The following is a 25,026-nucleotide window of genomic DNA, read 5'->3' as shown; positions in this document are numbered from 1 at the left end:
AGAATGAAAAAATACAGTACAACACACAATACATTTATCACCTGTGAAGTAAGTTAGAGGAAGGGGTGAGTGACAGGTGAAAGTTAACCAGAGCTCTTTCTCAATTGTCCAAAAAAAAAATCCTCTCCTTCGATGCATTGATTTGGAAGAATTGACAAGGTGATGATGAGTCAGCCTGAGGAGGATGAGTCGCCTTCAGCCATATTGTTTTTCCCAATCAGTGCAGATGAAGAGGTGGTGAGGACAGACGTTGTAAGCAGTCGAGACAGAGCCTTTGTGTCCGGGATCCATCAATAGACATGAGAGTTACCCTCGAGTCAGTTCAGCAGAGGACATTTCCTTTGTACTAACCATCAAACGTTGTAATGGAGGTATACAGAACCAAACAGGCACAAACGGGAGAGTGCGTCACAGCAAGGGTCCATAATTAAGCCCATTCTATCTATTGAATGAACTCACTTCATTTTACTGTCTCTCTCTCTCTCTCTGACACTCTCAATAAAAGAGCTATTGTGAATCATTCAAACACATGTTCGCAGGTGAACGTTTGTTAGAAATCGCCTTGGATTTTTTTTTGCTAGCCTTCCCTTATAAGCGGGCAAGGACTGATGCTCGCACTCACCCCCCACATACACACACAGTGCCTGGATACAGCCCTTAGCTGTGGTATATTGGCCATATACCACAAACCCCCAAGGTGCCTTATTGCTATTATAAACTGGTAACCAACTTAATTAGAGCAGTGAAAATACATGTTTTGTCATACCCGTGGTACACGGACTGGTATACCAAGGCTGTCAGCCAATTAGCATTCAGGGCTCGAACCCCCCAGTTTATAATGAGGATTAATCAATTAGAATGTCAAATGAAATGCACAATAGTCCTGTGAAAAAGAGCCCTGTTCACATATTTACCATGGAATTAGAAGTGCTATTTATCACAAAACGTTAGCGACAGGGTTGCATATTTCAGATAGATCTAACAACAACATCCCCTTGGTTTGTGTGTGGTCTCCCCGTTTCAAGGTGAACTAATAGAGCACTGAGTTACAGCTCCAGTCAATCAGCTCGGTGGCTGTTGAAATATTTAGGCCTGAAGCTTCCGTATCCATCTTAGAATGAGAACGAAAAGGACAGGTTCTGTCATCACAAGTCTGGCTGCCTTCTCTGTCAAAAAGACCTGTCAGGCAGGGAAATGCAGCAGAATTGAGAGATGGAGTATCAGCCTGATTAGTGTGCTTTATCCCTATGCGCCGTGGTCAAAAGTAGTCCACAAATCAAATCACATTTTATTGGTCACATACACATATTTAGCAGATTGCAGATGTAGCGAAATGCTTGTGTTCCTAGCTCCATCAGTGCAGTAGTATCTAACAATTCACAACAATACACAAACCTAAAAGAATGGAATTAAGAAATACACTGCTCAAAAAAATAAAGGGAACACTTAAACAACACAATGTAACTCCAAGTCAATCACACTTCTGTGAAATCAAACTGTCCACTTAGGAAGCAACACTGATTGACAATACATTTCACATGCTATTGTGCAAATTTCACATGCTATTGTGCTATGCCAAATGGTTGTGAGCTACACTAGTTCATTTAGCTTAGAATTCCGTGGCATTATTTTATAGCATGGAGAATACAATTGAACAAAGCTGAATAGAATATACAGTACCAGTCAAAAGTTTGGAAACACCTATCTATTCAATTTTTTTCTATTTTCTACATTGAGAATAATAGTGAGGACATCAAAACTATGGAATCCTGTAGTAACCAAAAAAGTGTTGAACAAATCAAAAAAAATTGGTGATTGTGGAGGCCAGGTCATCTGAAGGTGTGTTGGGTCATTGTCCTGTTGAAAAACAAATGATAGTCCCACTAAGCGCAAACCAAATGGGATGGCGTATCGCTGCGGAATGCTGTGGTATCCATGCTGGTTAAGTGTGCCTTGAATTCTAAATAAATCAGTGTCACTAGCAAAGCACCCCCACACCATCACATCTCCTCCTCCATGCTTCACGGTGGGAACCACACATGCGGAGATTATCGGTTCACCTACTCTGCGTCTCACAAAGACACGGCGGTTGGAAGCAAAAATCTCAAATTTGGACTCAGCAGACTAAAGGACAGATTTCCACGGGTCTAATGTCCATTGCTCGTGTTTCTTGGCTTCAAAAGATTCTACAGATGCACCATCGAGGGCATCCTGACCGGTTACATCACCGCCTGGTATGGCAACTGCTCGGCATCCGACCGTAAGGCGTTACTGAGGGTAGTGCGTACGGCCCAGTACATCACTGGGGCCAAGCTTCCTGCCATCCATGACCTATAAACTAGGCGGTGTCAGAGGAAGGCTCCAGTCACCCAAGTCATAGACTTTTCTTTCTGCTATTGCTCCGCACCGGAACCGGAGCGCCAAGTCTAGGTCCAAACGGCTCCTTAATTCTTATGGCTGAGATCCCGTTAACGGGATCGGCTTGACAACAGCCAGTGAAAGTAAAGGGCGCCAAATTCAAACAACAGAAATCTCATAATTAAAATTCCTCAAACATACAAGTATTTTACACCATTTTAAAGATAAACTTGTTGTTAATCCCACCACAGTGTCTGATTTCAAAAAGGCTTCACAGAAAAACACAGCCATTTTTCCAGCCAAAGAGAGGAGTCACAAAAAGCAGAAATAGAGATAAAATTAATCACTAACCTTTGATGATCATCAGATGACACTCATAGGACTTCATGTTACACAATACATGTATGTTTTGTTTGATAAAGTTCATATTTATATCCAAAAATCTTAGTTTACATTGGCGCGTTATGTTCACTAATGTTTTGCCACATCAATTTACAGAAAATACTCATAATAAACATTGATAAAAGATACAAGTATTATACATGGAACTTTAGATAAACTTATCCTTAATGCAACCACTGTGTCAGATTTCAAAAAAGCTTTATGGAAAAAGCACACACATGCAATAATCTGAGTACAGCGCTCAGATACCAAAACAAGCCATACAGATACCAGCCATGTTGTGGAGTCAACAGAAGTCAGAAATAGCATTATAAATATTCACTTACCTTTGATGATCTTCATCAGAATGCACTCCCAGGAATCTCAGTTCCACAATAAATGTTTGTTTTGTTTGATAACGTCCATAATATATTTCCAAATACCTCCTTTTTGTTTGCGCATTTAGTTCCAAAATCCAAATTGATGATGCGCAGGCCAGACGAAAAGTCAAAAAATTCCATTACAGTTCGTAGAAACATGTCAAACGATGTATAGAATCAATCTTTAGGATGTTTTTAACATAAATCTTCAATAATGTTTCAACCGGAGAATACCTTTGTCTGTAGAAATGCGATGGAACGCAGCTAACTCTCACAGGGGCGCGCCTGAGTGAGCTCGTGGCACTCTGCCAGAGCCCTGACTCAATCAGCTCTTATTCACTCATCCTTCACAGTAGAAGCATCAAACATCTAGTGGAAGCCTTAGGAAGTGCAATATGACCCCATAGACACTGTATATTGGATAGGCAAACCTACAAACCTCAGATTTCCCACTTCCTGGTTGAATTTTTTCTCAGGTTTTTGTCTGCCATATGAGTTCTGTTATACTCACAGACATCATTCAAACAGTTTTAAAAACCGATGAAGGAATTTGTTTCCTAAATGTTCTTTAACCAATTTAATTATAACAATGCAAACACTCTGTCCGTTTATAAGAATTTGTAAGATTCTTATTTGCATAAAATAGACAGAGACCCGTGTCCAAATTAATCAATAGCGTTTATTCTCGAGAGATCTCTGACGTGCATATACAAAACCGTTCTTTTTATCCCTTCTATTACTAACGCACATACATACACACAATATCTGGATTATCTCCTGAAGTCTTTTCATAGTTTATTACCACTTAGCTGACAGTTCCCGTCCCCCCCAGGTGAGGAAAACCTAGAGGGGCTTGAGCTGTCTTCCCTTATCTCCACAGAGTTATAGCTTAGTCGGTTCAAACATAGGTTAATGATCCACTTAGTTTTCTTTAGGCACACACACAGACATTCCTTTCTACCCCCCCTACATGCTACCTAACCTCTAATCCTAATGGTTAAGTTTCTGGGTAGAATTATTTAATAATTTATCTTAACCTGTTGAGGATGGGGGCGCTGTTGTGACTATTTATGCTAATCGTGTAATTTTTGAAACGGCTTCCCACAAAATCCTTGATCGTACAATATGCATATTATTATTATTATTGGATAGAAAACAGTCTATAGTTTCTATAGGAGTTGAAATTTTGTCTCTAAGTGGAACAGAGCCCATTCTACAGCAATTTCCCTGACATGGAGTCAGATTTCAGAAATTTTGGCCACTGTTCTGGAGTCAGTTAAAAGGGCACTGTTATTGCTATGACTATACGGACACTGCTTACGTCTTCCCCTGGATGCCTTTACGTGATGACGATTTGAATGGGGTCGATTGCGCGTTCACAGGCACTACAAATTAAAAAACCCTGTAGGTAGGAGCTCCTTTGCAGCTGCGTAATGCGCGTGGAGGACATCGACCTGCTATTTTTCCAAGCGTTAGTTTAGCCTGTTATATTTTTCCGGTCATGTTTTTACTCGTTATAGGAGTTAAAAACATCATAAGGTAGTTAATTTAAAGCGTTTTATAGCAATTTATATCCGTTTAGTGCGATTTTGGGACATTTATTTCTTTAACGCTGTGAATAGCTGGGCACGCTTCCAGTTCATCCCGAACGCAGTTGGCATTTCCACATGGCAAGAGGACAGCTTTCCACCAAAAGACGATTACTCCCAAGAAAGGATCCTTTGCCCAAGATACTGATGGAAGAACAGCTCAAAGTAGGACATTTTTATTATGATAAATCGTGTTTCTGTCGAAAAATTTTAGTGGCTTAGGACGCCATGTTTTTTGACGTAGCTTCGCTTGGCGCAAACTGTATTGAAAAGTAAGGATAAATTAAAAAAATGTAATTCCGCGATTGTATTAAGAATTAAATTGTCTATCAATCCCTGTCCACCCTATATTTTTTTGTCACGTTTATGAGTATTTATGTATAAGAGTAGATCACTGTCTAAGTGGCGCAAGGACATTTTCTGACCAGCTGAGCTACATTTCACATTGTCTAACCATGATTTTGGTGGCTAAATATAAACATTTTCGATCAAACTCTATATGGATTGTGTAATATGATGTTACAGGAGTGTCATCTGAAGAATTCTGAGAAGGTTAGTGAAAAAATTAATATATTTTGGCGATGTTGACTTTTATCGCTCACTTTGGCTAGAATCAATGCTGGGCTGCTATGTGCTATGTGCTATGCTAATATAACGATTTATTGTGTTTTCGCTGTAAGACACTTAGAAAATCTGAAATATTGTCTGTATTCACAGGATCTGTGTCTTTCGATTCGTGTATGCTGTGTATTTTTACGAAATGTTTGATGATTAGTATGTAGGTAAACACGTTGCTCTAAGTAGTTTTTCTATTCCATTTGTGACGGTGGGTGCAATTGTAACCTATGCCATCTACCTGAAATATGCACTTTTTTCTAACAAAACCTATCCCATACCATAAATATGTTATCAGACTGTCATCTAATGAGTTTTTTTCTTGGTTAGGGGCTATAAATATCTTAGTTTAGCCGAATTGGTGATAGCTACTGGTGTTGGTGGACAAATAAAAGATGGTGGATTATGCTAATGTGTTTTTAGGTAATAGATGTACATCTTTACATATTGTGTCTTCCCTGTAAAACATTTTAAAAATCGGACATGTTGGCTGGATTCACAAGATCTGTGTCTTTCATTAGCTGTATTGGACTTTAATGTGTGAAAGTTAAATATTTAAAAAAAATATTTTTTTTGAATTTCGCGGCTCTGCCTTTTCAGTGGGGGGGGGGGGGGGGAGTGCCGCTAGCGGCACCCTCATCCTAGACAGGTTAAATCTTGATAAAATATCCTAACAGAAACTTCAGAGTGTTTTCTATCCAAATCTACTAATAATATGCATATCTTAGCTTCTGGGACTGAGTAGCAGGCAGTTTACTCTGGGCACCTTATTCATCCAAGCTACTCAATACTGCCCCCAGCCATAAGAAGTTAACAGCTTCTACCCCGAATCCATAAGACAGCTGAAAAATGTATCAAATGGCCACCCGGACTATTTACATTGACACCCCCCCCCACCCTTTGTTTTTGCACTGATGCTACTCGCTGTTTATTATCTATGCATAGTCACTTTACCCCTACCTACATGTACAAATTACCTCGACTAACCTGTACCTCCGCACATTGACTCGGTACCGTTACCCTCTGCATATAGCCTCGTTATTGTTATTTTATTTGTTACTTTTTATTTTAAAATGTATTTTCGTTTATTTAGTAAATATTTTTTTACCTCTATTTCTTGAACTGTATTGAACTGAAATTGAGATGAAGGGTCCTATCCAGAAGAGGCTAATAGTCACCGTGGGAACAACACGCCCTATACACTTCCCGATGAACTCAGTCACCGTGTCCGTGTATACGTCAATGTTATTCTCAGAGGCTACCCAGAACATATCTCAGTCCGCAAGAATTTCGAGAAATGGGTGAGAATTTGGGCTGCGGTCCCCATCAATAATGGACTAGCCTCCTCAGAGAGAGAGAGAGAGAGAGAGCAAAAGTATTGCGCGTGTTTGAGTGTTTGTGTGTCCGTGACTCACCATAGCCGTGCGACCTCTTCATGTGCAGCTTCATGTTGCTCTTCTGTGTGAAGCTGATGCTGCAGATTTCACACTTGTAGGGCTTCTCCCCTGTGTGTTTGACCGTGTGTACCTGCAGGGCACTCTTTTGGTTGAAGGCCTTGTCACACTGGGAACACTTAAAGGGACGCTCACCTGCACAAACACAGATAGACACCTTCTCAAGACTTTAAATGAGTACAAAGGTTGCTTGCATGCAAATGGCGGTGCAATTCGCCGGATGAATACAAAACATACATTCTAATTCAATCTTGTGTGCGGTGAAGGCAATAAAAAGTTGTCTCGCACTAAGATAAGTTTGAAATACGGAACAGAAGTAACTCTAAAAAGTTGATGCGCTTACAGTAATTGATGAGTTGCAGTATATTACTGCAAGCATTAGCAATTTACATCCAATGCAATAACATTTTTATAAAAAATTAAAGGCCTTGTCAGCTTACATTATCTGCTGAAAGATGTGAACCGCTGGCAAAGCGTAAATCAGATTTACCAATATAACTTGTAGCCCACTGTGCCAATCAGAATAATAGCGTTGCCAGGAGATGCCTCCCATTTAAAAAAGGATATGACCTTTAGAATAATCTTGGAACATAACGACCTGCCATAATTGGTACCATTACAGTGAAAATACACAGACTTATTTGACTGAAATTAAGGAGACCTGTTATGTCTGCAACTAAGTCCATGGCCATTATTTAAGTACCTCTGCCTCAATCTAAACCATGAAAACTGCACTGTGAGAAAGCAGCCACACAATTTGTTGAAGACGATGGAGAGTAAAACCAATTTCCAGTACGAAGAGGCCCCCCGTTAGCTTAAAGATGGGCTAAAAGCAATGGTTGTGATGCTTTTCTCTTGCTGATGTAACACTAGCAAGCTAGGCTGTCATTACATGTCGTGTGTACAAGCTCCCTTACAGTCTCTCCTGCTGGGGACGATAAGAGGTAAGACAGGACCCCCCCCCCCCCCCCACACACACCGGTTCAGCTGCCCCAGTGGGTCCTTCAACACACAACATTACAGTAACCTCAAACCCGGCCTGTCACTGACACAGCCATTGAGTGGGTGGCCATAAGAGTAGGAAGTAAGTACCAACGAGTCAAAACGTTCAAGTCGCACTTCACCTTAATACTTACCCCTACAGAACAAAAGGTCCCAATTTGAAAGGAGCAAAGGCACATCCTTCTTTGTCGTGTCGGGTTGTGTTAAAATCACATTAGGAGAGAACGTGATTGATGTGCTCTGAAGAAGTGAATTTGGTCATTTTGCCATTGAGGCATATACATTAAATCATTTTCCTAAGGTCTTTGAAGTGTCCCAAATGCCTGATGGAAGGTCACTCTAGTCGAGGACTCGGATGGCAACTTCATTCATATGCTACATTTTCACTTTCGCTCCTTCGAGGCTGGGATGTACAATAGTTCTAAATAGAATACTAGTCAGAGATTTATTCGAGTGAACGCTATGTGTGCGCGCACGTGCATGTGTGGGATTACCTGTGTGTGTGCGGTTGTGTCTCTCTAGTTGGCTGGGCTTGGCAAAGGCTTTATCACAGGAGGAGCATTTGAAGAACTTGGGCCTTTGGGAGCCCAGTGAGGGTCCTCGCTGGTGGACACGCTCATGCTCCTGTAGGAGAAAGAGGTCAGAGGTCCCGGGTACAGAAAATGTGAAACAGAGCAAATATGTTACAAAAGAAATCTGCAATTTGCACAAGAACTGGCCCGCCAATTGCGCCAGCGTACACTTAAAACCATCGGAAACCCCAAAGTCTAATGACAAACCATCCCCCCTAAAAATACACTATAATGCAGAACCATCCAGAAACCCCAAAGTCTACTGACAAACCATCAATTAAGCTCAAAGTCTAATGACAACCCATCAAGAAACTCCAATGTCAAAAGACGAAGTATCAAGAAGCTCCGAGGTCTAATGAAAAAGACTGTCTAGTCATGAACAAAGAAACAAGGAGGCCAGTCTCGTCATAGGATAGTGGGATGAATGAAAGGGATAGTATAGCAGCCACAATTGCTTTTAAGATCAAGAAAAAATGTTTCTAAAAGAACTTCCTCTGCATGTCCCCAGAGTCCTAGGAAAGTCTGAGCAAGCAAACCAACTACACAGACAAACGAGTGTGTGTGTGTGTGTGCGAACATGCGCCCAAACTTTTGGTCTGGCGGGCCAAATGTTGTCCAGGGTGAAGTTTGGCCTGCGGGCCTCACTTTGAGCAGCCTTGGTATTGACCTTTAAATAAAAGCTACTCAACTCCTTAACATGATTGCTAAAAGTACTGGCATCTCCCGCTTAACTATTGCTGAAAGTGTTGCCCTTTGTCTCTCTCCATCGCTAAATTACATCATGAAGTTAATGAACCCAGCAACAGTTAAGTGAAGAAAAAACAAAAAAAACATGAATTAATCATTCTCTAATCTCGGACACCCAGAACTAAAATCTGTTACGTAATTGCATCAAATGCTTAGTAAGCTTAATGTACTAACAAAGCATCCACCCCTCTAAACGAAAACTCAAGCCAGTTTCAGGGAAGTCTATGGGCCAAATGTCCCCTCTGGGCTTACATGGGGCTGCTGATTAGCACGAAAGAGGCTTTGATAGGGTTCTAGCCGTGCTCCACCTACACAAAGGAGCATTTAATTCCGTAAACGAGATGAGGAAAGCATTTGGGAGCAGGATGAGCAAGGAATGAGGGGGGCGTCACTGAGCCAGAGAAGATATATAAGTATCTTAACACACACGAACGCTCTCTGAATGACGCACAAATCAAAACACACATCTAATATGCTCTCTCTCTTGTTCATGCACATGGACACAGACACACCATCAGGGGATCACACGTGTCATATCAGGTAAAGACGGACACACTCAGTACACACATACACAAACACAGCCCACACAGCCCACACACACACAGCCCGTACACACACACACAGCCCGTGCACACACACACAGCCCGCGCACACACACACAGCCCGCGCACACACACACAGCCCGCGCACACACACACACACACACACACACACACACACACACACACACACACACACACACACACACACACACACACACACACACACACACACACACACACACACACACACACACACACACACACACACACACACACACACACACACACACACACACACACACACACACAGCCAAGGACAGAGGAGGACATTGAGGAGTTGCAGAACAGCATGGCTCTCAGGCTGGACGAGAGCAGCTTGTAGGGGGCTGACCTCTGCATATTGACCTACAAATTAGGTCAAGCTCCCGCCTCTCCTCAATGCTTCCCACTGTTTACGTGCTGGAGTGGAGCTATTAAATGGAGAGCCTCTCTTCCTTGGGCAGCCGTATCCTCATGAGTAGATTATGACAGCATTGTCAGAGGAGAAAAAGTGTGCACTCAGCTGTTAACTTTTACCTCTCACTCCTCCCGGGGCTTATTACCCTGTCAGGAGGCAGGAGGCGTTTGGGACACAGAGGAAAGAGTGACAGTTGGTGTATCGTTCTTACGAGACCCCGTCAGAAACTGAAGCAGCAGAAGAAAAAGTTTCAGTCATTGTGCTCAGGTCCTCTAAGGCGATTGTGTTTAAACTCCCCTGAATGCTGTGAAACCCTCAGCCGTTTGACTCCTGTAACCCACTCCTAACCCCGTCCCACCGCCCAGAATACACTCAAGAGTACTCAGAGCTGGCCCCACAGGAAACGATTATCCAGAGTTTAACTCTGCTCTGAGGGCAAGACAGGGCAACTACTATCAGGGAATGGAAGGAATACATACAACATATAAACGTGCTGTAGTGTGTGTCTGCCCAGACCTACGGTGCTTTTTCTGCCACACACTCCGCAAACTTGACAGTGTTCCATGCTATAGTCCAGTCTCCTGTGTGTGTGTGTTGGTGACTGTGTGTCTGTCTGTGCTTACCTTTAAGTGAGTAGCTCTTTTGAAGGCCTTGCTACACACTCTGCAGACGTGGCACCGGTCCTTGCCGTGGGCCTGCCTGCAGTGGCGTCGCAGCGTGTTGGCACTCTGACACACCTGATCGCAGTAGAAACACTGGTTCTGCTTCTGGTTCTCCCCCTGGTCCTCCTTCCCCACCGCCTGGCCCTCCTCTGATAGCTGGTTTCAACACAACACACACATTATCCTACCCACCACCCTGTCCTTCTTAGACAGCTGTTAACAACACACCTACAGGTACACGCGCACACACACGCGCACAGTGACTGACTGACCCTGTATACATTGTCGGGTTGTCCCTCAGTGGCCTGGGGGTGATGACTGATCAGTATGACCTGCTGGGTGGAGCCGGCCTGTTGTCCTGAGAGATCCTGGTCACTGAGCACAGTTTGGTACTGCTGACTCTATGGAGAGAAGATACTCACTGTTACTGTGTGTGTGTGTGTGTGTGTGTGGGTGTGGGTGTGTGTGTGGGTGTGTGTGTGTGTGTGTGTACACATTTTACTATACTTGTGAGTACCAGAAGTCCTCTCGCAAGAATAGTAAAACCAACAAAAATTCAAAGAAATGGACCTCACTTGTAAAAAGTATATTTTAGGTTTAGGATTAGAGTTAATGTTAGTGTTTAGGGAAAATGTGATTTTGAATGGGAATCAATTGTTTTTCAGAGTGGTTACCTGTGTGTGTGAGCGTATGTGTATGTGCATGATTGTGTGTGTGTTTCCGAGTGGTTACCTGTGCGTTGAAGTTGAGCGTGAATTGAGGTTGAGCGTCCAGCATACCCTGTGTGTCTGCCAGTGTGAGAGTCACGCTGCCGTCGCTGGCCATGCTCGATGATGACATCACCAGGCTCTGGGAGCCAGCCGTCTGCGATAGGGAGGTGCTAGGCGGCAGGCTGGTGACTGACAGGAGAGACAGGAAGTAGGTGAGAATTTAACTTGACAGAAATACTTGCGAGATTTTAAAAATACATTTTGAATTGGCAATGCATTTTCAAATGGGTAGAATGATGCACTGTGGCATGGGATAATCGCAAGGAGAGCACGCCAGCGGAAATTGACTTGGCGTGGATTGGGCAGATGCCTGAAAACGCCACATGAACAGCAAATACGTGAAAAAAAAAAGCACATCCTTTATGAGAAGTTATCAGATCATTTACTTGTTCTCTGCGGAATCATTTAAAACGGTGATGTGACAGTGTCAAGGGAAATTAGGAATCTTGGCAACTATGTTCCACAGCGTAAAAATGTGAAAGGCCAAGAACCCCTTAGGCCTAAACCTCAACGAAATCTTGTAATGAATGACGTGGAAATTGAGCAAGTTGAGGTGACTAAACTGCTTGGAGTAACTCTGGATTGTAAAACTGTCATGGTCAAAACATGTTGATACAACAGTAGCTAAGATGGGGAGAAGTCTGTCCAAAACCTTAACAACACTATCAACAAGGCAGGTCCTACAGGCCCTGGTTTTGTCACACCTGGACTACTGTTCAGTCGTGTGGTCAAGTGCCACAAAGAGGGACGTTGGAAAATTACAATTGGCTCAGAACAGGGCAGCATGGCTGGCCCTTAAATGTACATGGAGAGCTAACAATGATATGCATTTCAATCTCTCATGGCTCAAAGTAGAGGAGAGATTGACTTCATCACTACTTATTTTTGTAAGAAATATTGACATGCTGATTGCGCCGAGGTGTCTGTTTAAACTACTGGCACACAGCTCGGACACCCATGCATACCCCACAAGACATGCCACCGGAGGCCTCTTCACAATCCTCAGGTCCAGAACAGACTGTGGGAGGCACACAGTCCTACATAGAGCCATGGCTACATGGAACTCTATTCCTCAGGTAACTGACGTAAGCAGTGGAATCAGATTTCTTTTAAACAGATAAAAATACACCTTATGGAACAGCGGGGACTGTGAAGAGACACACACACACGGGAACAGACACGCATACGCACACATGTACAGTGTTGTATGGTGGGATTATACGTCTTGATTTGTAGATATGTAGTGGTGTAATGTTATATGATGTAGTGTTTTATCTTTTGTTTTATGCGTTACGTAAGTGCCTTAATGTGTTTGGACCCCAGGAAGAATAGCTGCTGCCTTGGCATACAAATACACAATTCATCCAACCACAGCTTTACTATCTTCTCATCCTTTCATAATATCTCTCGATTAGATGACTCACCATTGTTAAATAAGAACACATGTGTAAAATGACCAAACTCCTCTCAACGCCTATTCATTGTTTGTCACAGAATGTTGCCCACTTGAGTTGAGAGGAGAGCAATAACGACAGCTCAGAGAAGTTGACGAAACCCCACAAGTGATGAGCGTTGAGAGGTACTCCAATCAGCGTGTTAATGGACCCATCTCGCCATCTGAACGAATCACTCGACACACTTTACGTCACAGGCCCTTCACTGTGCGCTCCCAGCGGGCTGCACAATGGGTGAGTAGATGCAAACATACACACACAGCAGTCAGTGCTGCGGCCAATCCTTACCAGTCATGCCCGCGTTGCTCTGAGGTAGGAGGTGGTCATTGCCAATGGTGAGGGTGGCACCTGTGGTTTGGTGGGATGCCAGCCTGATCCCGCCAATCATCTCTCCGCCACCAGGGGCGCCGTGCTGCTGGAGGAGGTCTTGACCTACAGGAAGAGAGAAAATGCATTTGATCTCCTTGCCCACAGTGACGTGACTAAATTATATCCCCCCCCCCACCCCTTTTTGCTCTTTCTATGTCTGCAGTCTTCATCTCTCCGTTTTTGGTTTTGTTTACATTCATGCAAAGTTTGGTAACAGAATGACGGCACAAGAATCACAAACCAGCATTCTGTTATCAAACTTGGCATCTGTGCACTGTTCGTCAAGTAAATGTGTTTTTGTAAAATGTTCTGTGGAAAGTGTTAAAAGTCGCACTTGTGCATAGAGTTGTATGTTTCACTTTGAAATCATTGGTTTTTGTTTGGCATCAAACCTTTTTTAGTCTCAGCATCAATCGGCTACCGTAGGAGAGGAGAGAATAGGAGAGGAGAATTCTATTCATACATATTTTGTGTACCTCACGATTAAGTATCCTTGAAGCGCTGTTGACGCATCTGTGACAGTACCAATTATAGTCTCAGGAAAAGAGTTACTGACCTTTTTATCTGTACAATTTTTGTGAACTTGGTTTGTTGAATTAAGGTGAAGAGAAAAATAGATGATTGTGCTCCTGTGAGCCAGTTTGTTTAGCTGCCACGTGTGTGTGGGCATGAGCGAGTGAGTGCCTATGGTGGGTGTCTGCTTGTGAGCATGTTTGTCTGTAGCTGCGTGTGTGTGCGTGTGTGCGTGTGCGTGTGCGCGTGCGTGTGTGTGTGTGTGTTTTCCCAAAGTGTGCACTGTGTACAATATGTAACTTTTTGGGCAACATGACCAAATTCAAATAAAAATGTGTGTTATAGATATGTCCTTCTCATTGAAAGCAAGCCTAAGAAGCGGTAGATCTGTTCTATGTGCGCCTCTTCTATGCTTCCCTTTCTTAAGTTTCGTTTTTGAGTCTTTTACTTTCGGGTTTTGCACACTAGCTTCAAACAGCTGAAAAGAAAAAAAATGTTGGTTATGGAAAATATATTTCTCAGCGGTTTAGATGATACAATGATTTGCTACACTATACTTGTTTGTTTTGTCACATAAACTGCAATTACGTCAACCAGGAAATGGCAGAGCAATTCCAGCATAGTGCATCTTTAAAAGCATATTGGATTGGTGCAAGCATTAGCTGGAGAGTTTCCTTCTTTGTTAAATCCATGATGGGGAGCGTGCAAGTGTACACTTTGGGGAAGTATGGAGAATAGGGACAGATCATTTGTGTGTGTCTACCTGATATGGTGAGTGTGATCTCCTGGGGGTGGTTGCCTGCAGCAGTGTTGCCCCCAGCAGCAGCGTTGGCCTGGGCCTGGGCATGAGCTAGAGCCTGGGTGAGGCTGGAGTTGTTGATGGTCAGGGTGATCTCCTGAGCACCATGAGCCCCACTGGACACCAGGCCTGGAGCACTCATCACATGGCTCAGGTCCTGATGAGAACCTAAAAGGGAGAAGGAGAGAAAACAGGGAGATACAGAAGCCATCATTAACTAATTGACTCTCTTCACTTCTTTCCTTCCTCTTTTTTTCTCTCCTCTCCTCTCCTCTCCTCCCCCCATCCCTCCCTCCTTCTCCCATGGCTTGGGCTGACACCCTGTGCCGTCAAAGTAGGTCCAGCTGGTGTGAAAGCATGGCTGTGGAACAAACTCGTTGTGACAGTTTCCTCAAGGTGGGGCCACGCATCACATACCACTCATATCATCAAAAGAAAGCTGTGGAAACCAAAAGAGAGGAGAGGATATGAGCAGAAGAGACACCGTCAGCTGCATACATTAGTTAAGAAACACTTTAGTGAAACATCTACCCATTTTGAGTTTGGCTGCAAGGAAGCAAAAAGGATTCGGTGTCTTCAAGGAAAATCCAGAATTTCATGAATTATTCTGTGTGATAATGACCATGTTTACATGCACACCAATATCCTGTTATTATTCACAATACTCAAGTATTCTGTTTTTGAGTTGATGCATATAAACATCATATCCCGTTTACAATAACCCGAAAAAGCTTGCATCCCGGTTATGCGAAACCCGGATGAGATGCCTGGGATATGCTGATCGAAGACGGGCTACTGTGGCATGTAAAAAATCTTATCTCGTTTAATGTTCTTTTTGCGGTCTGCGCAGGCTGAGTTTTGCTTTTCACGGGTGTTGTGTGATGATGTTTTCATTTGACTGTCAAACAAATCACTTCAAAAAGCAGGCTCCCTTTGAAGTTCCATCCACCATAATATATATTTTTTTATTCTGCTTATATTTCCCGACATTTGGTCGTTTTGTCAACTAAAGTTTGATGCATGCAGCTTCTCTTCTGTCATAACTTGGTGCCCCAGAAGACGAAATAGAGTAGTGCTCACCAGAATAATGTCTTACATCGATAGAATGAATGCAGTAGTAATCTAGTGAACACCTATAAAGTTGTTGGTTTCGTTTAGGGACCGGGGCAAAAAACGAAACAACTCCAAAACAGTCCTGTTTCAAAATGTCCAAATGTTATCAGTTTGACCGGTTTTAAGGAAATTAAAAAGCTGAGAAAATGACGAAACACATTTATGAAAAGACTTCTATTCGTCCTGCTTGCGTAACAGTGTCAAATATAACACATGACACGCGCAATCACATTTTCTCAAGAGATGCTGACAGAAAGAATTCAAATTTCTCCACTCCTGTTCGAGACAAAATGTATAACATTCTGTTGTATAATTTCACTGCCAGAAATGTAACATTCTGCAGGGTTGAAAATTATATTATGCTACATGTGAAAGGTAATAAGCCAAAATCAGTGTCCATATTTCAGTTACTATTCGATTTAACCCATATGACCTTAAATAAGGAACATTCTGTTTATACATGGTTACAGGGATACTCATGAGCGGGATATCAAATGTGCATTTAAACAGCTTATCACAGATAAGACCTTAAGCAGGATATGAACTACTATCTGGAATACAGTGCGCATGTAAGCGTGGTCAATGTCAGTATAGGAATGCATATGAGAGGTATGGGGGAGAAGACGGGAACACCAGGCACCTGTGTTGACAAAGAAAATGTATGCATCCGTTGAAGGAACCGGTAAATTGAGGAGAAAAGAAATGCTCCATCTTGAAAAACGTGAATGCTGACATACACAATGTTTTGAGGTTGCAGTGGACTATTAAAAGAATAAACATAACTTTCCGAGGGAACTACCCCTTCAATTCTCCCGAGCGATCATGTTAGCATAGGAACAGAAATGCAAAATTCCGGGGTGAAGACGGGACCACCATGCACCTGTGATGTCGTGCTCGCCAAGGCTGCCCATGGTGACGTGGCCGGGGCCGACAGCGGAGGGCTGCAGGGCCAGGCTGGTGAGCGGGTGCAGGACCACGTTGGAGCCGGACCCCGAGGGGTCTCCCGTGGACATGAGGTGGACACCAGGGTGGCTGGTCAGGCCTCCGTCTCCTGTCAGGGCGTGGGAGAGGAGACCTCCCTGCTGGAGGATGGCTGGGTCAATCTGGAGGGGATGGGAGAATACCAATGAGTCAACACGAGAGAGCGAGAGAGAGAGGTGAAAAGAGAGGTGAAAAGAGAGCGCGAGAGCGATAGGGGAGCACAGGAGAGTTAGGACAGATGATGAAAAAGAGGGAACAAAGGGAGGAGAGGTGGAGCAAAGGAGAGGAAAGAGAGAAGGTGAGAAGTAGGTGACAATGGCAGTGACACGCGCACACACACACACACACCCCTCATTACCTGCAGTGTGATGTTGTTGATGTTGCTGGAATCGATGCCAGAGATCTGGACGTTGGGACACACTAGGTTGGCAGAGGTAAGCTGGAGGTGGATGCCCTCCAGAGTAGCCAGACCCTCCGACAGAGACACTGTCAGATCACCACCCGCTACAATACAATCACAAACCACACCATTAGATTAGAAGACCTTTACGATCCCAAGCTTGGATAATTCGATTTGCATTTTAAGTTTCACAACATCAGTAAGGCACAAAATGTCATCAAGTTTATACACAACACATAACGGGCTGTTATACAAATCAGACTCCCATTCTGTGATATTTATAGACATTTTCTATCATTTAAATGAATCACAAACACCCATCTATTCTGGAAGAATACCCCTTAGAAAATGCACGATGAGCCCAATTCAACTGTCTACACTCTAAACCCACCATAAACCAAAATATAAGGTGTGGGACTTTGAGAAATAACTTCAATGATTTCATTTAATGCAGATTCACGTAATAAAAAAAAACGAATGGTAATAATTCCCGATTTGTCTGTGTTTGCTCAATGTGCCTTCTGTCTGCTTTAACAGATAAGAGGAGTGGCTCAGAGCAACGTATCATCCAACGGGGGATCTTCGAGGGTACTAGGGGGCTACATGCAGAGAGAGAGAGAGAGAGGCTGCCAGTAGCACCCCCAGTTGTGTGCCAGCGATGAGCACGGTGTGTGGAAGCCATTTCTAAGTCATTTCGAAACCCTACTAGATTCTCGAACAGCGCTGTGAGGGGAATTCATTTCATGGCTGCTTTTTTTGGATGGCTTCCCCCTCGCCGCCAGTTTGAACAAACGACAGATTCGAGGTGAAGTGAGCCAGAGTTCAGTCAAAACATTTCAACTCTTAAAGTGTTGATGCTTTTCAGACTCCACAAATGTTGTTTCAGACTCCTTATTTCGTCCTAGTCCGTAGATCTAACTAGCAGATACGTCATACTGTAGTTGTAGCCTAGAATGTCTCAATGAATTGGATTGAACAAATATTTATTTTCCATGAGATGGAAACTTGTCTTTGACATGAGGCTCACACGAGGAAAATGACAGGAAAAGTGCTTTTCAATATTTGCAGAACATTGGTCTTGCTTTTGAACCAGGCGTGAAAGACGTCGCCTGGCTACCCAGACTCCTTGCTCCAGCCAAATGCTACACCACGCCCATGGACGTTAGTTTCTTCTCTACAATGAGTCTGGATCGGAGTGCCTCGTCGACCCCTCACCAAATTGAAACACATTCGGAGCCGTCTTATTGGTCCAGAAACCAATGGGTTGGGCCAGAGCCAGAACACAAGGGGGTAAAGTGTCAGTTTGGAAAATTGCCATTGGCGTTGATACTCTGATTGGTTAGAGACGATCCAATCGCTGATGACTTTGTTTTATACAACACCCCTCGTGCCCCTCTTCACCACAAACAATTTCAATGATGGCAGTCTCAGACTAAAGTACGTAGTGAACGACAGAGCAGTGGAATAATTTTGTGTGAGTCATCAGGCTATGAAAGACAAGCATGTCCTACTTTACTACCAAGTATTCTGAAAAAAAAAAGTATGAATACTTTTTCCATTTTACTGGACTAAACTATTTGACCTCCCTCTCAATTCACTGAAATCAGTGACAATTCTGCCTGGAAATGAGACAGAGCAGGCAAAACAGTTGAAATGACACTGTTACAACCAGGAACTGGTTGAAATGACGACAGTATGACGTCATTTCGATGTAATGTCCCACAATGTCCAGCTCTATTTCCTCGTAATATCCAGCTCTCATCCTCCCTCTCCCAGTGTATCTGTGCATCTACAGCCAAACACGCCTAGTGCAGAATAGGCAGGTTGTGGTGTGCAGTGATGAAGCACCTCTTAGCACTAAGCATGCATGGCCTCAGGCCTAGTGATATGACACTAGCCCAGTAGCTGTAAACACCAGTCATCAGCTCTTCCTGGCTGGCTACTGAGAACAGACTGTACATGGACTCAGGCTTCAAACCTCTCCTCTCAGTCTCAAACTATGGTTTGAAATGTAGACTAGGCTAGGGCTGACTGTTCAGGTAAAATATGGTTGCTGTGCTGATCAGCCCTTGGCGCACGCTTCATGTCAATAGTGGAAGGGGTGAGCTAGGCTTGCATAGGGTAATAAGTATTGGCAGTAAGAATAAAGTAATTCTGTGTTTGTGACAATGGGCGGTTGTGCGAATGTGTGTGTGTGCCAGGGTCGGGGTGAATTCCACCTAAACTCAAGTCAGGAATTGAATTGTATTTATACATTTTATGGAGAGGAACCCATGTGCAATTCAATATATTAATATTTATATATTGAATTGGAATTGACCCCCAACCCTGATGTGAGTGAGTGAGGGAGTGACTGAGTGGGCCCTTACCTGACATGGAGGTAGGGAGGATAGCCTGGCCCACCAGGCCTTGCTGCAGCAGGTTCTGGTCAAACTGGCCTGTGAGGACCTGGTTGGCTGGGAGGTAGATGTTATGGTCTGTGGTAGTAGCCTGGAGCAGGCCCACAGGGTGCAGGGTCTCTGGGTTAACCGGGTGCTGCTGCTGGTTCTGGTTACTTCTGGATGATGCCGCTCGCTTGGCCTTCCGACCCTCTGAGCTGGGCCGGTAGTGACACTGGATGTGGGTCTTGCGGTGGCCTGAGGTGCGGAAGCGGAGCTCGCAGAAGGGGCATTTGAAGGGCTTGGAGCCCGTGTGGAGACGCATGTGGACTTTCAGACTCCCTTTGGTGGAGAAGGATGTGTTGCACATGTGACAGTTGAACAGCTTCTGACCTGCAGGGAGAGAACAGAATGATAGCATTGTTAACGGTAGGTTTCTTCTTGTTTTCCCCTATAGTATGTAGCCCTAACGGGGCTTTACTGTGTACCACTGATTCTCATTGTTTAACATGGTAGGTTTGGCAATAATGTGTCCGAGGTCTGGGATCGAGTGAGGGCAGTCAGGGGTTTGTTTGGAGTGGGGGTTGGGTGTTAGGTCCAAAATGTGTATTGTGACTCTAGATTGATGTGAAACCAATAAAAAAATATATATATTCTCAAAAAACTTTTGCCAATGATGTCCTGAAACAGAGAGTTTGAATGTCATTGTTCCATTGATGAACGTTTCGCACCTCCGTTCTGACAAGACGCCTTTTCCTCGATTTCTCCCCTAGAGTACCAATAAAACGAGTCCCTTTTCTAATTACTGCAATGCCAAAAGTTAATTCAGACGTCCCTACAGAGAATACTAATCCACAGCTCTTCAACAATAACTTGGGACTATTAGGCATACTTAGCTAATGTCTGGGCCTTCTCATTAATCAGGGAGAATGAGTGTGTCTGCTCCAGGGTCAGAGTGTCAAACCACAGTAATTACCAGAAGAGAACAAGGTGTGAGGAGATATCTCCTAATATCCCTTGAATAACAAAACTTTTCTGCCGCCATCTTGCGCCGGCGATCAAACCTACAACTCCGTCCCATAAATCACCGGGCACAATTTCTCCCCACTGCGCCGTTAGACGAAAAGACATGCAATTGAAGCAGATTTAAATATTGTTCATAGTAAATTAGGACTACGTATCCGAGAATTGATAAAAACTCTTGTTTTCGAGTACGGATCCGCTTTCACTGCATTTACTGTGTGTAACTATTCATGTAACTATTAAATCATGGATCAAAGTGCACTCTACACCCAGAGTTGGACCATATTGAGAACATATTGCAGCTAATGTAGTAACAACCCTAACATCACTTAAGCTAATTAACAGGGACAGATCGGCCTACGCTACTCCCACGGTGGCATTTGAACTAATGTTTCCCTCCTACGGTGTTCCCTCTGATACCCCCCCCCCCACTCCATCTGATCAGGTGGAATGGAAGACCACACGGTGCACTACACGCTGACCTGTGTGGGTCTTTATGTGGCAGTCCAGGGTGGACTTCACGGTGAAGTTCTTCCCACACTCGTCACACTTGTAAGGACGCTCTCCTGTGTGGATCCGGATATGTCTAGAGAGAGCGAGGAGGGAGGGAGAGAAAGAGCGAGCGAGAAAGTTACTCGTGAACATTCCTGTTAGAATGGAGAGCGTGTCAGGGGAACGCTTTAGGTTAAGTTTCAGAGTCTAAGAATTAATTAAAAAGAAGTTAACTTAAAAGAAGATTAATTAAAAGAAGGTTCACATTCTTTTCATTAAAAAAATACAGTGTAACACACAATGCATTTATCACCTGTGGCCATTCTGATGTTTTCCTATTTTAATTTGGCATGCTTTGTGCTTACCAAGGCTCCCAGGAAATTAAACACATGGACGTCTTCTCTCCTGAATTTGAATCTGCAAGGTTCAGGCACAAGGCCACTGACTCAGCAAAATTGTTAGTTTACTCCCTCTCATAACCTGAGCAGGGATACGTTTATTTTTATATTATGACATTTTTTGCTGACAAAGCAGAACGTTTCCTATGAGAATGGGTAGCTTGTCAGGGTAACTTGTCTTTGTCAAAAACACGTCAGCTTTATTGTTTTGATAAAAGAACACCATGAAATGAAGTGAATACATCGTTGTTGCAGCCATCCCTGGGGTGTTGCTGTCATTTCCCCTTGTTTTCGGTAGGCTTAGTGACTCGATAATTATATGAAGCTACTTTTGAAGAGCTTCCAAAAAGCTAAGCCTATCCCATAAATATTTCCATACGGCCTTGAGTTATGGCTGGTCGGACAAAGCCATAATGATCATTACTTAAGATCTGACAAGCTCATTACTTAATATCTTAATAGCCCAATCTAATATTCCTCGCCATTAATTGCAATCAAACTTTTATGGTCCAATAAAACTGAAGTTCATTTCAGTGAAACCTATTCTCTTGGTAGCAGAACATTTTATGCTCGGATTGCAATGAATGAACGGACCGAAAATGTCACTAACTTAAAGTTACTGCCCGAGAACACTGCACTAAAGAAATTAGCAGTTGATATGGCACCTCTGTCCATTTCATCGCAGTATTTCTTCTTCTTCTTCTTACAAGATGACTCCATAAAACAATGGGACAATTCCAGCTGTCAAACTAGATCCTACCTCTCCTCATTCCGCTCCGCTCATGTTAAGCGGAGGCATCATTCCTTAAAAGGGGCAATCTGTGATTGCTACGCCCATGATATATACCCATTGATTTTTGAAGAACATCGCATGCCTCATGAGCTTAGTTCAACTGTCGCACCCCATCAGAAAGCTAAATCTAACATTGTTTTACTCCAATGTTTGTAAACAATGTAGTTGTAAACAAACACTGTATAGCCTCAAAACACGATTTAAAATATACATTTGCAATATACATGGTCAGTCCTTGCATCCAAACATCTTTCTTTGAATTTGAGAGTGGTTACATTTCTCCAGAACCCATCACTCAGCCGTTTTACCCAAACAGCGATGGGGGACCGCTGTGTTATTGTTTGAACTGCAGATTGACGCTTTAAGAAACATTTCGCACTGTCACGCACTGTTCGCACACCGGTGCAACACTAGTGCCAAACAAGAGGGAAATGAAGAGGGAAACAACTCATTTCTCCAGCGCCTAACGATGACAGACGATGGGAGATAAACAAATAAAATTGGCTGTTTAACAGCTTGTTCGGCGGTGATCTCACGAATGAACTCCCCAGTAAACACGTGTGTGTGTATTGGCAGGTGATAAGCACCCCAATAACACGAACCCTGTCAGCCAGCCTGTGAGAGCTGTGGGCTGTGTTAATAACTTCAGATAGGGTCTATTGTGGAGCCCCTCTCAGAGCAGAGGTCTGCAGTGGAAACTGTTGTAGTGACTGGGAGGAGGGCTCTTCTTCTGGGAGAGAGGTTGGGTCAGGGCTGCAGTTTGGAGCCTGTTCAGGGCCCTGTAATTGGGCTCTCTGTAGTGGAGGGCTCTTCTGGGATATAGGATGGGGTGGGGAGACAATGAGCTGGGCATTGCTCTTTGAGAGGTCCAGGAGGAGAGGGCGGCTGGAACGACAAGGTAACTCTTCAACCGCTGGGAAAGACAATCATGACAGAATAATGTGAAGGAGAGAGAGGGTGAGAGAGAGCGGTGGAGATGGACGTAGACTCACGGGCTGGACTGCACCTGAACATGACTACAGAGACACCAGTATTTCTACTTGCACATTATCATCTGCTCATCTATCACTCCAGTGTTCTATCACTCTGTTCATTAACTTGGCTTTCGAAGACTTTAGAAAGGCAGGGCAGGATGGATATAGGTCTATAATAGTTTGGGTCTAGAGTGTCACCCCCTTTGAAGAGGGGAATGACTGCGGCAGCTTTCCAATCTTTAGGGATCTCAGACAATACGAAAGAGGTTGAACAGACTGGTAATAGGGGTTGCAACAATGGCGGCGGATAATTTTAGAAAGAGAGGGTCCAGATTGTCTAGCCCAGCTGATTTGTACGGGTCCAGGTTTTGCAGCTCTTTCAGAACATCAGCTATCTGGATTTTGGTGAAGGATAAGAGGGGCAAGTAGCTGCGGGGGGTGCGGAGCTGTTGGCCAGCCATAGAAAAATGCTTATTGAAATTCTCGATTATTGTGTATTCATCAGTGGTGACAGCATTTCCTAGCCTCAGTGCTGTAGGCAACTGGGAGGAGGTGCTCTTATTCTCCATGGACTTTACAGTGTCCCAAAACGTTTTGGAGTTAGAGCTACAGGATGCAAATTTCTGTTTGAAAAAGCTAGCGTTTGCATTCCTGACTGACTGCGTGTATTGGTTCCTGGCTTCCCTGAAAAGTTGCACATCGCGGGGACTATTCGATGCTATTGCAGTCCGCCACAGGATGTTTTTGTGCTGGTCGAGGGCAGTCAGGTCTGGAGTGAACCAAGGGCTATATCTGTTCTTAGTTTTACATTTTTTGAAAGGGGCATGCTTATTTAAGATGGTGAGGAAATTACTTTTAAAGAACGACTAGAGCGGCATGAATGCCCTGGTTGCCATGGTAACCTCCATTAAAGGAAAAATCCACCCAAAACCATTAATTCCTATAATTTACAGTGTTAAATAACCATATTTTTGTGAGAACAATATTTTTGTGAACAAATGTTTTATTTTATTGTTATAATAAGGTTGGTACCAACATGTGAAAATGGATGTGGAAACATGGAAATCTGTTCAGCATGTGAAGTAGCTAGTTAGTTGTAAAATTGCCAAAACAAACGGCACAATCAATTTAGAAGTGTACAATCTCACCATGTTCAACCTGCAGTCTGACATTCACAACAGCACCATGCAATGCCCCCTGGACTGAAGAGGCAGACAAACAGGAGAAATGTGCTCGACCCTCTCTTCAATTACACATTTCTCCAGGTAGGAATATCGCAAAAATATGATCAATGGCTCAATCGAAGACAACCTCTCGCGTTATGACATCGGCCAGTATTGAAATCTGACATGTATGACGGATGTTTTTGTGATCTAAAAGTCATATTCCTATTAACTTCCAGTGTAGTGAGATGCTTCATACCCGCTGAATTTCTGCCTGCTTGAACAGCGATAGCTCAGATACACATGAAAACATGAAATGATCCAGGGAATCGATAGAACATCACTCAAAATGGGTGAATCTTTCCTTTAAAGGGGCAGCTGAATTTTTTTGTCTCATCTGTGATATTTTGATTAAAAGACTAAGGTCACAAAAAATGAAAAAGCATTGGGCAATATACCACATCACTTCTTACTAGTAATACATTTCTTATTTTAGAAGCATGCCCAATGCTATTTCATTTTCTGTTTTTGGGGGGAAGGTTTTGATGTAAACATTTTGGCTAGTTAAAATGAGTTAAAATGAGTGGCTGGTCAATTTTTAAATCTACCTGCCACAGAATGGCTGGCGGAACAAAACGTTAGTTTCA

General features: G+C 43.4%; 1 protein-coding gene across 1 annotated transcript in view; it reads right to left on the bottom strand.

The window, feature by feature from the left end:
- The window catches only part of LOC129857764 (zinc finger protein 236-like), a 96,782-nt gene that overhangs the window by 2,444 nt on the left and 69,312 nt on the right, over positions 1-25,026 (bottom strand). The window contains exons 21-31 of the mRNA XM_055926308.1: positions 21,042-21,145; positions 19,528-19,929; positions 17,117-17,262; positions 16,658-16,880; positions 14,629-14,832; positions 13,272-13,415; positions 11,492-11,658; positions 11,032-11,160; positions 10,721-10,915; positions 8,274-8,403; positions 6,739-6,912 (exon numbers count right to left, since the gene is read on the bottom strand). Of these exons, the coding sequence (XP_055782283.1) occupies positions 6,739-6,912; positions 8,274-8,403; positions 10,721-10,915; positions 11,032-11,160; positions 11,492-11,658; positions 13,272-13,415; positions 14,629-14,832; positions 16,658-16,880; positions 17,117-17,262; positions 19,528-19,929; positions 21,042-21,145 (2,018 nt within the window). The remainder of the gene's footprint in view (positions 1-6,738; positions 6,913-8,273; positions 8,404-10,720; positions 10,916-11,031; positions 11,161-11,491; positions 11,659-13,271; positions 13,416-14,628; positions 14,833-16,657; positions 16,881-17,116; positions 17,263-19,527; positions 19,930-21,041; positions 21,146-25,026) is intronic.

This window comes from Salvelinus fontinalis, chromosome 6, assembly GCF_029448725.1.
Source record: "Salvelinus fontinalis isolate EN_2023a chromosome 6, ASM2944872v1, whole genome shotgun sequence".
Lineage (NCBI taxonomy): Eukaryota > Metazoa > Chordata > Actinopteri > Salmoniformes > Salmonidae > Salvelinus > Salvelinus fontinalis.
The sequence above is the reverse complement of the archived record's forward strand: the minus strand, read 5'-3'. Positions and strand labels throughout refer to the sequence as shown.